At 40.8% G+C, this 17635-nt stretch overlaps 1 protein-coding gene across 1 annotated transcript; it reads left to right on the top strand.

The window, feature by feature from the left end:
• Positions 1-3070: 3070 nt before the first annotated feature.
• Positions 3071-3972, top strand: LOC119540532 (chloride intracellular channel protein 4-like). Its single transcript, XM_037844636.1, has 2 exons — positions 3071-3369; positions 3858-3972. The coding sequence occupies exons 1-2, from the start codon at positions 3071-3073 to the stop codon at positions 3970-3972; spliced, it is 414 nt and encodes a 137-aa protein (XP_037700564.1).
• Positions 3973-17635: the final 13663 nt, after the last annotated feature.

The following is a 17635-nucleotide window of genomic DNA, read 5'->3' as shown; positions in this document are numbered from 1 at the left end:
ATGTCTGAATAGAATCCAATAGAATTTCATCTTTAATGTCCACTCAGTACTTAGGTATGAGGCTTACAACTAAAGACTGTGAGCAGTTTTCCATCTGGTACTATAGGACCATATCAGTATGAGGGTAGCTCCGACTGTTTGCTTTTTATGGGAAGATTATTCACATTTTGGTTTATTGCCCTTTCCAGGTATTGACCTGCCAAGAGGTGAAGCTTAAACTCCCCCTGTGGGAGGAGACAGAAAACTGCATCAATTTCTTTGAAATCCAACATCAAAGAGACACAGTGAAAACTGGAAACAAGTGGCAGGGTCCTCAGTGACTTCTCCCTTGGCCATCTCTGCTTCGTGGTGCAATTTAAGGTGGATGAATGGCTCACTCCAGGCTCCAGGCCAGCTAAATGGACCTGGGGAAAATCATTCTCACACCCATACTTGATGCAGACACACTCTTCAAACTCTCTTTCCTGCTCTGTGGCCCCCCAAATGAAATCGTTATACTCTAGGAAGCAGCGGGTCCTTTCATTTCTGTCTCTGGGTTACAAGAATCAAAGAGCAAATGGATGTTTTCCTCTGAGAACTGGCACTGAACAGAAGGAAGGAAATGACTACTCCAATTCAAGCATGTATTAATCTCTGGAGAAGCGGGTCCTGGGGAGGGGAAAATCTGGCTGAGGAATCAGTGGGAAAGTCATAAATTTTGTCTTTTATCCCAGTAACTAAGATTCTGCCTTTAGAGTGTTGCCCACTCCTTTTATTCTTTTAAAAGGTTTTGGATAATGAACAATCACTTTCTAAATTCTCAAGTTCAGAAATCTCAGTGGAGTAAGAAATGGGAGTTTTTAAGTAAATCTCTAAAGGCTGGATGAATCACTTAAAAACATGTCAGAAATTTTAGGATTCACACACACCTCATGAATATACCATCCTAATCTAATCTAAAGAATCTGGCACTGAAACAAATCAACAATGTTTTATCTTCTCTTTGATACTTTCTAATATCTAAAAAAGCTAACTTATACTTTTTATTTCTTTTTAAGCATTCAAAGATACACATGAACAGTAAACACAATTGTACTCCACTTTAAAAAATTCTGGCCAAGTCTCATCTTAACCTAATCATGAGGACACAACCAGACACGTCCAATTGGTGGAACATTTTTCAAGTCAACTGGCCTAGAATTATCAAAATGTCAATGTCCTGGAATCTAAAACAACATCAGCAGTAGCAGCAGCAACGAAAGTGGTGGTGGGCTGTTCTGTAACAAAGGAGATTTGAGAGACAAGCAAATAGAATATAGATCCTTGCAGCTTGGTTCTTTGTTGTGACAATGATACTGTGGTTCTGAAGGAGAATGCCACTGTTCTGAGGAGGTACATGCTAAAGTATTTAGAGATGTTTTAGATATATTTACATTCTAAATATACCTCTAGATATATTTAGAAGTATTTGGAAGTGCTTTCATGTCAGCAACTTATTTAAAATTTATTTCAAAGAGACAGAGAGAGACAAAGATGCAGAGAGAGAAAGAGATAAAACAATGGAGGCGAAATGTTAAGCAAACAAACAAACTCTGGCCTAAAGATTGATTTGCAGCTCAGGTTGGAAAAGTTTCCCGTTGCTTGTTGTTCAAGTCCAGGCAAGTTCACAAGTTCACCAACTGGCCTCAGAGTGTAAATCCAATCATTCTGACATGTCCTAAAAATCTGTTTCCATTCGAGTTTTAAAACAGGAAGAGCTTTACTCCCTGAAGAGGTGTGCCAGAGCAGAAGGATTTCTTTTTACAGAGATCCATCACAGACATATTCCAAATTTGTTTCTCTCAATTAATTCTTCAATCACTCTCTACACCCACTTAATTATATTTTTAAATTTAATTTGCAAATAAAATGGCATTTGCATTTTCTTGAGTAACTTTGTCCCTCTTGTTACCTCCCATTTCCATCTCTAGAATCTCAATTATGTTATGATATGCACCACAATAATTGCATTGTAAAATGTCATGAACCATGATAATAGGGAGGCTATTCATAAAAAATTCCCTCACTGTCTATGCGCACTGAGGGCTTGATTCATAAGTTTGAAAGAAGCACTCCATGATTATGTGAGCTAGCAGGAATCTTTGTGTTTTAATAGGTCAGTTAGCCCAGGATACTAGGCATGTTCACATATGATTTTTAGACAAGTCTTTCGGGCCCCTTTTAAAATATCAAAAGTAGTTTGATAGAATTCACTTTTTTTTTTAAGAAGCCTCAATCATAAATTTGACCATTCTATTCGTTTGTTCTGTCATCATTTTTGAGCATCTGGCAGTCAGGATATGGGTCCATAAAGACTGAATTTCAGCAGCTCTTTGCAAGATGAATAACTTCATAGTTTTGTCCCAATTCTTTGTTATCTTTGAAAGACTTGCCTTTCTGTCCACTACTCACTCTTTCAATCTACTTGTACTTATGAATATTTTTTCCCAATTCATTCTATAATTCAAGTCGCCTCAATTTGAACTTTAACCATGCCATTGGGCACGATGCTGTGCAATGTGGGGGAGAGATGGAAGAATTAATGTGCCCTCCTGCTTTGTAAGGAGAACATGATCCTGTAGAGAACAGAAGATACATCACTCTCATGTTTGGGAGAGTATGGTAGAGTCCATAAGGGCATTAAACACCAAAGCGTTATCCTGGCTTCCTCACCCATAACTCCGGCAGAATTAGACGCTCCTAATTCATGATTCGAATGTTATTCCCCCACACTGAGATCAGGGCAACCACATATGATGTTGTGGTTAGTTGGGTTGCCAAGCCAGGTTGTGTTTCACTAGCCAAAGACAATGACTTCTTTAGTTTGTATCTTTAGCACCTATCAAGGTGTGTGGTATATAATACAGCCTTGCAAATTGCTGTCGCATAAAATGAATAGCATGGCTGTGGGGCGGTGTTGCGGAGCCTAGGCTGCTGAGAGCTCGGTGCCAGGACTCGGGCTCTCGAGGGAAGTGCAGGGCGGGGGGAGCCGGCAGCCAGAGCAGCCCCGGGGCAGCAGCAGCCACCCTCCGTGGAGCCCACTGAGCCGGCCATGGCGTTGTCGATGCCACTGAATGGGCTGCAGAAGGAGGACAAAGAGTCCATTATCGAGCTCTTCGTCAAGGCTGGCAGTGATGGTGAAAGCAGAGGAAACTGCCCCTTTTTCCAGAGGCTTTTCATGATTCTTTGGATCAAAGGCATTGTATTTAGTGTCACTACCCTTAACCTGAAAAGGAAGCCTGCAGACCTGCAGAACTTGGCTCCCGGGACCCACCCACCATTTATAACTTTCAAAAATGAAGCCAAAACAGATGTAAATAAGATTGAGGAATTTCTTGAAGAAGTCTTATGCCCTCTGTTCCAGTTTGCTAATGCTGCCAGGATGCAAAATACCAGACATGGATTGGCTTTTATAAAAGGGGGTTTATTTGGTTACACAGTTAACAGTCTTAAGGCTATAAAGTGTCCAAGGTAAGGCATCAACAATTGGGTACCTTCACTGGAGGATGGCCAATGGGTCCGGAAAACCTCTGTTAGCTGGCAAGGCACGTGGCTGGTGTCTGCTCCGGAGTTCTGGTTTCAACATGGCTTTCTCCCAGGACGTTCCTTCTGTCTGAGCATATAGTGCTCCAGTAAACTTTAATCAAGGCCCGTGCTGAATGGGCCGGGCCACACCTCCATGGAAATTATCCAGAGTTATCATCCATAGTTGGGTGGTGCACATATCCATGGAAACAATCAAAGAATTACAATCTAATCAACACTAATATGTCTGCCCACACAAGATTGCATCAAAGATAATGGCGTTTTGGGGGACATAATACATTCAAACTGGCACACCCTCCAAAGTACTTAAAGCTTACACCAAAACACCCAGAATCAAATACTGGTGGAATGGACATCTTTGCCAAATTCTCTGCACATATCAAGAATTCAAGGCCAGAATTGATTTAGCTATAGCAGTACAATGATTAGTAATGTAAGAACTAACACTTGTACTTCTGTACAAGGAATGTGGGGTGGGTTTATCAAAATATTAAGTAAAATTTTTTTCTAAAGCAAAGAAAAAAAAAGAATGGACAGATGGACGATGAACGGTCATCACAAAAGCCTGGGTGTCTCTAAGTTCTAACATGATCAGACTGATGCACACTTCAGAGTTTGGAGCTCTTTGGTTTCAGTTTCTTATTGATATTGCTTTGTGAACCCAGGGATGAGATCATCATGATGAGGATGATGAAAAGGAATTCAATTCTCTCATTTTTATCTTTTATTGCTACTTTTCCTTTGTGAAAAACTGGAAAAAAAAAATACCAGGGCGTATCCTTACTCCCACCATCATGATCTTAACTCCTATAACTCCACTCAGTACCTTCTCAATTTCTGGCCCAGTTTTATAGTTTTCTCACCAAATCCCCAAAAGGCAAGCCCTATCTAAGGTCAATGATTCAATTCTGGCACCACAGAGCTACTTGCTCATTTCTTATAGTTCATAAGGAGATTGTAATACAATTATTTACTAATAAAGAGACATAAAGCTTAGGTTCAAAGGATCATACTTATTTCTTGTGCTATAAAGTGTTTTTTGAACTTTTTTAAAATACAAAGTATTCCAAGTCCATCTGGCTGCAAGGATAAGATGGGAAAGGATTAACCCTACTAAAGTAGTAGGGTTAATAATAACATTATTTATGTAATTAAGAGCCAGCTCAAGTTAAATATCAAGAGGTTAAAGCACTTAAGTGACTTATAAGTCCTGGTACTCAGTACAAAGAGTGAATGGTAAAGAAAGGAAGGAAAGTACACTTGTCTTTGAGTGAATGTTAAGTAGATGGTAATAAATATATAAACTCCACTGGTGACTTCTGCCTCTTCCTGGTATAACCATTGAGATTATTTGAGTGGCAGGCAACTACACGGCAGAATAGTAGGTGTTCTACATACCTTTAATCATCACAGCAGCGTAAGCTAAATTTTATTATCGTTAGTTTACAGATGAGGAAACTGTCTCAGAGGGTTAGATAACTTGTTCCTCACACAGGTAGGAAGAGATACATGGGGGAAAAACCAAATATCTCACTCCATGAACAAAATACCCACACAAACTTAAGAAATTAACAAAATCAATGTCTGACATTGACCTAATCATGGAATTTAGTGGTAGAATGTGTTTGATGTGTGGTTGTGTACTTTCACAAGAACCTGGGAAGTAGATGAGGTCTGACTTCGGCACTGCTAGCCTCTCCTTGCAATGGTCCTCAGTGCAGGATGACGGCCCTTATTCTCTCCATTGTCCCTCACCAAGTCTTATCTTATTTGTGTCTTTATGTCAGATCTGTATACCTGAGTGAGAGAGTTTTCTTACGTCTCTCATGGAAAATGGCAGTTTTAGCTTCTCCCTAATTGTTAATAAAATGTTGTGACTATGCTATGAGGATCACAGATGTGAGTTAGCAGGAGCCAGATATATTGGGGTGGAGGTGGGGCTTCCCACTGCATGTGAAATTCATGATAATGTATCTTTTGTAAGATTGTCTGCCTGGTCACCTGTGTATTAATTATGCTGTGGAGAATTATTCATTTATTATTCATTCAAGATATACTTATTGAGCATCTTCAGTGTGTCAAGCACTATGCTAGATACAGGATGGGATACGTAAGTTGCAGGGCCCTTTACAAAATGAAAATGTGTGGCTCCTTGTTCAAAAATTGATAGGAATTTCAAGACAGCAATAGCAGAACATTAGGCCAAGCCTGGAACCCTTGTAATTGTGGGTCCTTTGTGGCTGCACAGATCGCATGTCCATGAAGCCAGCCCTGGCCAGGTTTTTGGCATATAATGGGGAGCAGCAACTGCTGTTGCCCCCATGGAACTCATAATCTGAAAAGACAGACTATAAACCAAGAGTCCCATCAACTAATTTGATTACTTGATAATAAAAACAACAATAATAATCATTATGTAAGTGATCTCAAGGAAAACTATGAGGTTCTATAAAATAGTTTATCGAAGTAATGACACCTAGACTTGGGCTCAGGGAAAGATTCTCAGAAGAAGTTACGTTTAAAGGATGGAGAGAAATAAACTAAGTGACAAAGGGAAGGAGGAGACATCACAGCCCAAAGAGGATCACATCAGTTCCTGCTCAGACAGGGGGCAGGAGGGATATCATGGAACTGAAAGAAGGACTGTGTTTTCAGAATAAAAGTGGAGAGTGCTGGGAAATAAAACCAAAAAAGTAGACAGTGTCCAGACAGTGGCAATGTATAGCTTTGTAGGCCTGGTAAGGATTTTGGTTTTTACCTTAGGGACAATGGGAATCCACTAAAGAGTTTTAACCAAGGAGCAGAGAGTGGCAGGTCAGAGTAACAAAAAGACTGAAAGGAGAACAGAGTGGATGCCGTGTAACCAGTTAGGAGGCTGTTGGGGTGGTTGGGGCCAGAGATAATGGTGGCCTAGCCTGGGATAGTGGCTGAGGTGGTGGAAAGATATAGATGGTTGTGAGAGGTGAGCTCTTCGGCCGGCACACGAAGAGAGAGGAGGAAGTGGGAGAAGGTTCAGAGAGCTCCTGGCTGAACTTGTCTGCACAAGGCCTAGGCAGGGATATTTAAAATTAGGGGCCCAGATGATGTTTTGTTTGGCTTTGCCCTTCCTAGGTGGAAAAATGAGATAAATACATTTGGGGGGCATGAGAAATGATGATGGAAAAAATTCCCTCTTCTAAAAACCCATCTCACTGAGGAGGAGAGAGGAATCAGTGGTTTTGTTTAGTCCCTGGAGTAGAGAGAGCTGTGGGTGGTCAAAATTAGAGGTTTGAAGGCTCCTGTAACTCTATAGGAGCCGGGCTGTTCTGAAATTCTGGATCAGTCTGGTGGGGGAAATGAATGGCTAGAACAGCTGAAGAACAGAAATTTTGCTGTACACTCCCTTACCTCAGGGACAGCTGTGCATTTACAACTGGTAGTTTTCCTTAAACAGAATGCTCAGAATATATGCTGGAAGATCCAAAGAGATCTGAAAACTTAAAACCAAACAACAACAACAAAAATCCAAACCAAAACAATGCAACCTTTTACCTTGGTATAATCAACTAAAATATCGTAAAGGAATTTTTGGACTGAGAAACAGGGTAAGACCCAAGACTGCACAAAATACCACTGCAGAAGTTGCTTCTTTGGGGCCCTCCCCACCTTCCCTACCCCCACTGTGCTGCACCTTCTATTTCTGTTCAGATGCTTCTGTTTCTCAGGGACTGAAGTCTTACTTACCTGCTCAAGATATCCATCTCAAGTTGCTGCTATCCCCAGAGTAATTTTCACAAGGCCTCATCTATCATATTAGGAAAAAGTGTTTGGAATTGTGGCATTTCCAGCTCTGTGCAAATGCACAGAGCCTCTCAGCAGCCAGTCAACTCCTTGCAAAGCTAGTCTCACAAGGAGGCACTAGTGTTAGGTACCAATTATGTGCCAGCCACACACTAGGCACAGGTTATACCCACCTATTTAATTGAAACCTATCCAGTATTCAATCACTAATGGTATTGAAGATTAGGCATAGTGTTTGTGAGTTAATTCCACACTGGAATCCTATTTGAGTTTCAAAATCTCTCCCCCAACTGATTCATCAGAACTGCTAATGAGGGCAACTAAGGAGACTGTGTGACAGTTCAATGTGACCCCTTTCTTTTATCTTCTTTCCTTTCACCTCCATTTTGCAGAGAAACAGCTGAAAGGTAGGTACCAAGATTAAAAATAGAGAGGATGGACCAAATGTAGTCTGTTGATCTTTGAACCACTAATGCCTGACAAACAAGAAGAAAAGCCTACATGAATATTTTCTTTCCTTTCACAAAGGCATAATTTATTCATTTTAGAGTTTTCTGCTTTGGGATTTGATAAAAAAAAAAAAAAAAACAAAAACAGAATGGCTTTTTGTCTGTTCTCAGTGATGCCAAGAGAAGTGGTTACAAATTTTAAAAACTGACTTCTCCTCTGTGAGAAAACTTCCTGTCTAATTTTACCCCACAGTTCCTAAACTCATCATCCTATGGATCTCGGTGAATTTAACTCCATAATATACGCCTCTCATTTGCATTCTTTTCTAATAGCCATAAAACCGCCCACAGACAAAAGGAAAGTGATGCTTATTGACTGGTTGCAGCAAGTTCTAGGATCATAAATAATTCAGTCTCCAGCTCCAGTTCCCACAGAGGCACGGCAGATGGCAGTGTCCTACACAGATTCCAGAAAGTCTCAGCGTTCTGGGGCAACGGACTGGGAACAGATTGACTCTCTGGGATCGGATGCTGTTTTTTCCCAGCTCAGCCAGAGGAAGAGGTTGTCCTCCCAGGAAACAGTTTCTCTACCATAAACTTGGTTTGGCTGAATCAGTAAACTGAAGTTGTTTTGAACTTCTTTGATAGCAGAGATGTTAAGCTTCCTTCATCTAAGCCTGGAAAATCTATACTTCAAAATTCTTCTTTGGTGCATGGCATAATCTTTCAGTTATATGATGTGCTAACCTCCCTGGGCTTCATATTTTATTAATCCCTAAAACAAAGTCACCCTAGAAAACCTACAGATAAGCATTTTGTACAAGCAAACACTAAACATAAAGACTTTTGGTTTGGCTTTTCAGCATCACGGCCAGATTAATCTGAATATCAGTGTATATTCTCAAAGGCCACATTTAATTAGGGGACTGTATTCCTTGGTTATTTTGAAGCAATTTTTATAGAATTTTGTATTTTTGCATAAAATTTCACATAAAAATTAGTAATCATTCTTCAATAGCCCTAAAAGTTACATAAGTTACATGTTTTTATTACAGAAGAGACAGGCTGAAGATTTTAAAACTGTGATGACTTCCTTAATAAGCAAACAGATCATTTCTAATAAGATGGTCATTATTAAACACTAGCAAAGGGGACATTGGTCAGCCCTTGTAACAGGTATTTTTCAAAGGAGAGTTTCCTTAAAATAGAAATTCCTCTAGGAAAGGAGAGATGTTTTATGTAAATTATGTATAGCACTAATTTCATTGAGATTTAATAATTTAAATAGACACACACCCACACTCACACTTGCTCAAGCCTTCCTGCCTGTCTGCATTTGTATCTTTGCTTCTGGGGCTTTGCTTTGAGCCTGGGTTTGCAGTGTGTGTGGTCTGCCTGGCCTTTCTCACTTGGGCTAATATGCTACATCATATTTATTTTTCCTGACTTCTTTGTCTATTTAGATTTCAGAACTCCATCCAATTCTGCAATCCCCTGGAGGGCCTATTCTTGACCTTTCCGGACTGACTCTCTTTGCTGGCACCCAAGCACCAGTTATGCAAAACCACTGAACTCTTCAGAGTCACCTCCATTGGACAGGAGGTCTTTAAACTCTAAAATTGTGTTGTTGGTTGTAGGAGTCTGTATCCTCAGTACCGGCAACACAGTCTCTTTTAAGAATTGTTTTTCCCCTTCCTTTAAATGTTGCTGTTTCTCAGAGTTCGAGAAAAGGCCCTCCTTTCTCACTGCTCAGCTTTTGTGGGCAACTCAACCAGCTCAAGGCCCCAGTTGCCATTTACATGCTGATCACTTCCATGTTCATCCTGTAACCCAGATGGCTCTCCCAAGCTTCAGAACTGTCGATGCCTCACTTCTGTAGGGACACTAGCTGCCTCACTGACACCCCAAAAGATCCTACGACCAAGATTTCATCCATTCTCCCACTTATTTGTTCTTCTTCTGGTTTATCCCACTTCAGTGACTGATAACCAGTATTCATCTCTGCGTCAAGGCCAGAAATCACATATTCATTCTTGATCCTTTCTTCCTCCAAACAATAACCAAGGCCTGTTGGTTTTGGCTCCTAAATATTTTGGAAAACCATTATTTTATTTTTTCACCATTTCTGCTGCTGTTACCCTATACCTCACCACCATCGTTCCTTACTTGGAATTCTACAGCAACCTTCTAACTGATCTCCTTATCTTTAGCTTTGCTTCTTTCCAATACATTCCCCATGTTGTAGTTGGATGCTATCCCTCAAATACTCATACTATCATCATTTTTCCTGCTCAAAACTCTTCGATGGCTCACTGTTATTCTTGGAGAAAAGCCAAAATTCCTTCATGGCTCAGGGGTCATGGTTCTTCTCTCACTACTCTTCCCCTCAGACACCACGCTCAAACCACCAAGCCTTCCTCTGTGCTTCCTCACCACCTACCTTCCCCTGGATTCCTTCTTCTCACCCACTGGACCTCTACTGAGTTGCCGCTTTCTCAGGAACACCTATCCTGACCCTCTCAAACTCGAACGAATACCCTTTCATGCTCCTATAGCACCTTATGCTTTTCCTACTATAACCTTCGTAGAAGAGATTACTTTTGCCTATTTGCGTATTCCTTAAAGGCTTGGCTGTGTCTAGCTTGTTCATCTTTTTATCTCTATTACTGAGGTCATTGCTTCCCATATAGTAGGTAATAGAATACAGGGATATAGGAATACATTATTTGTGGAAGGAATACATGAATGAATAATAAATCCATTGCAAACTCTCATTCCATGACATTTGTTGGACACTTCCTGTGGCATAGTCAGGGTGATGGGTACTTGTCCTTTGTTTTCTATATGTAGATGTGGTTTACAAGATATATGTGTAACCAGCATTCCATTACATATCACAGGCCGACTTGTCTATTTCATGACATTACTTACCCTGTCATGTATTTTTCTTACTTCCCCTTAATTTACCATAACATAAAGGGCATGAGCTGTGTCAATCCTTTTTTTTGGGTGGAGGAGGTCTCCTCAATAATTAGTAGGGAACCTCAAAGATAGTGGGCACACAGTAAATGCTTGTGTGCATGGCTTGGGGTTGTTGCTGGCTCTTCTGGCAACTTCTGAAAGAGGATAGCTATTTTGATTAGTTTATTTTACCCTACCACGTGACAACTGCCAGCATGCTGCTAAGATGGTGCATTTCGATGATAGTTAATTGAAATATTTGACTGCAAAAGGCAACCCTCTGCTGAGTTCACAGGTCTGTGCTGACTCTGCTAACTAGTCCATTATTTTTTCTTGTTTTGCATTTAACTATGCTAAGGGATTCACTATTAGAATTTTTAGAAAACTGAAAAGCTAATGTCCAGGCAGACAAGTACTGACAAAGACATTTAGAAGTATAGCAGAGCCAACGAGCCTCACTTGTCTCTCCAGTTAGGAGATAAACTATTGATAAAATGAAAAATAAATGGTGGAAAATGAAGATCATTTCCAGAGCCCTGGATAAACTCTGACAAGTTACACAGATTGTCAAGATAGCATGGGTTCATAGTTTCAGAAACTAAAAAGATTAGATTATCACCTGTTTTAATTGGATTAAATTGAATGCATAAAATAGAAAAAAATTCTAAAACAAAGTTGTGATGCTTTGAAGTTGTATGGATTCCAGAAAAGTATGTTCTTAAAGTTAATCCATTCCTGTGGGTGTGGACCAGTTATAAGTAGGACCTTTTGATTAGGTTACTTCAGTTAAGGCAGGGTCCATGGTGGGTTTTAATCCTCTTACTGGAGTCCTTTACAAACAGGATGAATACAGACACAGAGAGAAAGCCATGGAGGCAAGAAGCTGAAAGCAAAGAAACCTGTAAGATAAGGGAAAGAGCAGCAGGCACCACCATGTGCCTTGCCATGTAACAGGAGTCCAGGATCGCTGGCAGTGGTCTTTGGGAAGAAAGCATCACCTGATGATGCCTTGATTTGGATATTTTTTTCAGCCTCAAAACTGTAAGCTTCTAAGTTAATAAATTCTCATTGTTAAAGCCAATGCATTTCACAGTATCTGCTTGAGCAGCTTAGCAAACCAGAACAAGAGTGGTTTAAAGGACAACCAGAAGTAGGCAATGGAGATGAAATTGTGGTTAGAGGAAATTATCTTCTTAGCCTCCTGTCTTTCAGCTCTACCTTTCTATTGTCTGGCTTCTAAGGCCAGTGTCATTTCACAGTCCAAACAACTGCTGGCACTCCAGCTATTAAGTCTAAGTTAGTAGGCCAGTAGAAGGAGCAAAATGAGAAGTCAATTAAAGAGGCCCTCTCAACTGAATCATCTCTCTTTGAGCATCCTTACCAGAAGTCCCACACTACAATTCTAATTACATGTCATTTGCTAAAATTGAGATACATGGACACAACTAATTGCAAACGATGCTGAGAAATATAGGCTTATGCTAGATGCCACGTGCCTACTTAAAATTTGGATTCCTAATACAGTACGCAGGTTTGAATGTATTATGTCCCCCAAAACTCCATTATCTTTGATGTAATCTTGTGTGGATGGACATATCAGTGATGATTAGATTGTAATTCTTTGAGTGTTTCCGTGGAGATGCGCCCCACCCTACTGTGGATGATGACTCTGATTGGATAATTTCCATGGAGGTGTTACGCCACCCATTCAGGGTGGGTCTAAATTAAATCACTGGTGCCATATAGATGAGCTGAGAAACAGAAGGAACTCAGTGCAGCTGAGAGTGACATTTTGAAAAGGATCTACAGCCAAGAGGGACACTTTGAAGAATGCACAGAAGCTGAGAGTACCTGCAGATGAAGCTACAGTAGCTGCGATGTGAAGACAACTGTTGAAGGCAGACTCTTGCTCCAGAGAAGCTAAGAGAGGACAAACACCCCAAGAGCAACTAAGAGTGACATTTTTGAGGAACTGCAGTCTAGAGAGGAACGTCCTGGGAGAAAGCCATTTTGAAACCAGGACTTTGGAGTAGTCGCCATCCACATGCTTTCTGAGCTAACAGAGGTATTCCGGACACCATTGGCCATCCTCCAGTGCAGGTACCCGATTGCTGATGCGTTACCTTTGACACTTTATGGCCTTAAGACTGTAACCGTGTTAACCAAATAAACCCCCTTTTATAAAAGCCAGTCCATTTCTGATGTTTTGCACTCTGGCAGCATTAGCAAACTAGAACATATAGAAAAGATAGACATTGGGTATTGCAGTAGGTAATTGGAAATCTCTGCCACAGAGTCCTTCATCTGCCCCCTCAGAAAAAACAGAGAAAAAAAGGAAAGAATTTCTTTAAGTGACTCGAGTCTATAACATAAAAGCATTATAATTACAATACTCATCAGCATCAGTAACAGGGCTAAATTATTTGTGGAGCAAAAATATTCCATTGTGTCAAATATTTCTGAGGCCACACCATCCCAAAGGGGCACAACCAAGTTGATTACCACATAGGTGTCACTGATAGACTCCTACCTCCAAAATTCTGCCCTTCTTGTTTGCAAAGCACCAGGAAAGATTTCTTTAAAGACACTATTACAAGCTTAATTTTCATTGCCATGTGGATAATCTGTGTTTAAAAGTACGGAAATACATTAGGCCTTGATTAGGACCAAATTCTTGGTCCCTTACAGCTTCCCTAGTGATGAAGCACTTTGAGAATAAACCAGGCCCCCTTGCTCTTTCAGTTTATAACAGCCCCCCTTTCCCTAACATCTTGCTCCCGATACCTTCAAGGGTTGAGTTAGAAGATGTTGAAAGGTAACTCAAGTTGGCCTTTCTTCCCTGACATTCCCAGCCTGAGCAGACACACCTCTAGTTTACTCCTCAGGTGGATACCACCCAGGATGATAAAGGGAGATTCTCTTCCTTTCTCCTGTGGGCCAGTGCCAGGGAACAGAGGCTGAAGAACCCTGAGGCCCCTCACTGGCAGACCACTGTTCCACAGCATCCGCCTGGCCTGACCCATGACGGCAAACCCATCTTCTCTCTTGGACTTTAACTTGATCATGACCTCTTGCCCCAAATTGACCCTCCCAGACTTCAACTTCTATAGGAGCTCTGGTTCTGTCCTCTACCTGATTCAGTGACTCCTGGACCCACTCTGAATCTCCAGGCCTTTGCAGAGGGAAGTGGTAGGAGCACGTATCAGTTTCTAGGGAGGGGGGCAAATGGCTGAAAGTCTGTGTTAAGCTTGGGGAGAGAACTTAAGGTAGCCAAGGCAGAGAGGAAGTAAATGCACCCCCAAAACATTTACTGGATTACAGCAACACATTTTTAATGAGTATCTACTATTCCCAGGGACTGAGGATAGGATGCTAAGCAAGACAGCTGGTGTGCCTGCTCCTAGTGTTGTGGTTAGGAGTGTGAGCTCTGGAAACAGGCTGTTTGAGTTTGAATCCTGGTTCCACAATTTTCTAGTTCTGTGACCTCAGTGAGCACCAGACCTCTCTGGGCCTTAAACTCATCATCTGAGAGGTTAAGATGATAGCAGAACTGTATTAGTTAGGGTTCTCTAGGGAAATACAATCAACATGAGATATCTATAAGATTTATAAAAGTGTCTCACATAACTGTGGGTACACACAAGTTCAAATTCCATAGGGCAGGCAGCAAACTGGCAACTCCAAAGAAGATGTTTGATGAAACTCCTCAGGAAATGCTTCACTGGTCAGCTGAAGAAGAAGTGAAGGTCCTTTCCTTCTCTTCCTTAAAACTCTTCAACTGATTGGATTAAATCCAGCTGATTGCATTCTCTCCTTGTGGAAGACACACCCTTTGTTGATGTAATTAGTCACAGCTGCAGCCAATTGATGATTTAATAAACCAGCCTTCTGGTTTATTAACCAACCACAAATGTCCTTGCAGTAATGGTTAGGCCAGTGCTTGCTTGACCAGACACCTGGACACCATCGCCTGGCCAAGTTGACACATGAACCTAACCATCAGAAGCATCTATTCATAGAACTATGAAGATGCAATCATATAAAATACGCGATGTACTTAGAAAACTGCTGGCACTTATTAAGTGCTCAATAAATATTATTTATTATCATGTAGATAGCCACAGATTAATCAAGTGATCACATGAAGAAATGTATAATTACCATTGTGTTAGCTCACACAGGGGAAGGTCAGGGTTGCAACCTGAATGTAAGAGGATGTAATAAGGATTTCTGACTTAGTCTGGGGGCTCAGGGAATGTTTCCCTGAGGATCTGACACCCCAGCTGCTTCTGAAAGATGAGTTGGTGTCAGAGAGAACCACCCTGAATTGGAAGGGAGCACGGAGAAGGAAGGAGAGCAAGCTCTGTGTCTGGATTTCAGAAAAAAGAGGCTGGAGAAGGGGCCAGGGGCCAGGAGGACATGTGAGGGGTTTTGGTGTTTATCTGAGGAGACTTGAGCAGCCCCTGAAGAGGGGGAAGTAGTGGAGGGGGAGGTTACTGTGGCTGGATCTCCGCCTGGTTGCCTGAACTTGGCCGTTTGGGATCCTCAGGAGGCAAAGGAGCCTCTGTGGAACGGCGGGCAACTTGCCTTGATGCAGTGCCCGATGTGGGGGTGGAGCCCCAGTAGTTCTAAAAGATTTGCAGTCTGCGTTCAATAATCTGTTGGATGTCAGATAATTAGGTGGAAAGGAAATTTATTTTGACCCAGCCTTCCTCACCAGCACAAAAATAATTCAATAGCCCTAAGCCAGAGAGGATACACAGCTAATCTGAAAATACTTACATTTGGCTTAGGAACCACATAGATATGCCAGTGGGGCAGCATGTGTTGCTCCAGTACCTGTGCCACTCACTCAGAGTCATCCGTGCCCCTCTGACCTCTGCTCAGGTCTGGGACCCACAGGATGAAAGAACATCAGCCAACTTGGGGTAACTGAGCACTATTTCTTTCCTTCATGGTGGCCTCAGGTCATTGGAGGTACATGGTTAGAGCTTATTATTTTTAAAGATAATTTGTTTCAGAAAAGGAAATCTGTTGCTGGTTCTTATATGGATTTGAACACACCTTGTGTAAAAAAAAAAAACAAAAAACAAAAAACCACAAACGTTATTCAATGTATTTTCTCCAAATATTTTTGACAAAATACAATTCAGAAGAATAAGACATAAGGGAAGAGATTCATTCCGAGGGATTACAGTATCACATGGAGAGTTCAGATTATCAACTATGTAACTATGGAGACTAATTGTCCATGACTTTTTTGTAGAATCAACCCTTTAAAATAAGTGTACTAGAAGTGGAACATTCTAGATGTTCTAAATTTCAAAAATATTGTTTTCATGGAGCTTGCCAGGTCTTCATAACACAGCTCCTTTTGAAGAGGAGTGACTGGGAGCTCCATTAGCCAGCTTTGATAGTGATAATTCAGGGAAGTGCCCTTTGTTTTCTCCCCAGATACACAGAAGAGTCTGCCATAATGTATAAATAACAGGGCAGCAGAGAGGGGGTGAGGATGAGTGACAGAGAGAAGAGGTTGCCAACCAGCACGGGAGATGGAAGCTAATTGTAAAAAGCTGTCCCACTACAGCTGCTGCCTTTTAAAAAATGTAAACTGTGTTTTGAGCAAACACATCATCCCCTTGTAGGGATCTTAAATGTCTGACAGGGCTGATTATCTACTCCCCCCACCCCCCACCATCTTATCTAACTGGCATGTGTGAAAGGCGATTCCATTTTTAGCCAGGAAGCTATGGAAACAAGTATAATCCTTGATTTAATCTTAACTCGTGAGAGCAGTAATGATAATTAAAAATTAATCTAAAAATTAAATAAAAATCATGTGTATGTTGTCATTGTGATGTTAAGATATTACAGATAAGTAACTAAATATTTCCAGCTCTTAGAAAAAAGACATTTCCTCTTGAATTCAGCTTTACCATAGTAGTAGAAAATCTGGGAATCAAATTGAGGTTTTTTGGAAAAGAAACATTTCTCCCGGCATACAAAAGCTCAGCAGCAGCGAGTCAGCGTAAGTTCAAGCCACAATCAGAGCTAGGTGAAAAATGTAAAATCAATGAGAAAATGATGCTTTTTGAACCATTTTCAAACATCCATCGAGGGCCTCTTAGGTTCTAGGTAGCTCTAGACAGAAAGCAACCTGATTTGGCATCAAAGCTGTAGTTAAAAAACTTAAATGGAAAAAAAGTGAAAATAATCTTGTAAATATCGGGAAAAGGAAGGGCAATGCTCTGTATTTAGTTCCATTTTATGAACTGCATATGAGATGGTAGAGGCCACACAAAAAGTGGGCCAGGGGTGTCATTAGGGTCTTTTTGGTGCCAAGGAGCTAAGATGTGTCTGCTTGGATCTGGCATTCATTGTAGAACAATGATGCTCAGCTAAACTTTAGTCCCAAACTTTCTAGGGTCCTCCTTTTCCCAACTAAATTGCCATGGGAAGTTGAATTTTCTTTACGTACTTCAACCAAGACAACGTATTGCAGCAGATTGAGCAGAAGTATATGTGAGAATCTGCTTGCCCCGTCCTAAGCCAGGAATTAGAGGTTTACAAACATGTAATACAATGGAACTCTTCTCACTCACTGCTTTTTGTTTTGGAAAATAAAGTTAATTTTCATTAAAAACTATGTTATATTTGTTAAAGCCTTTATTATTTAAGTGATTTATTAAACAAATATTTCCAGGTTTTGTTTTAATTTTTAATATGGAGAGAAATCATTCATATAAGAAAGCAGCTTTTGAGTCCTCGGTTTTAAGAGTTAAAAGGGTCCTGAGATTAAAATAAAAATGCTTGAAACTCATGGAAATGGAGACAGCCACGAGGTAAAAATACAGTAAAAGCTGTGTGGTTGGAACAGCGGC

The sequence above is a fragment of the Choloepus didactylus genome, chromosome 7 (assembly GCF_015220235.1).
Source record: "Choloepus didactylus isolate mChoDid1 chromosome 7, mChoDid1.pri, whole genome shotgun sequence".
NCBI lineage: Eukaryota > Metazoa > Chordata > Mammalia > Pilosa > Megalonychidae > Choloepus > Choloepus didactylus.
The sequence above is the reverse complement of the archived record's forward strand: the minus strand, read 5'-3'. Positions and strand labels throughout refer to the sequence as shown.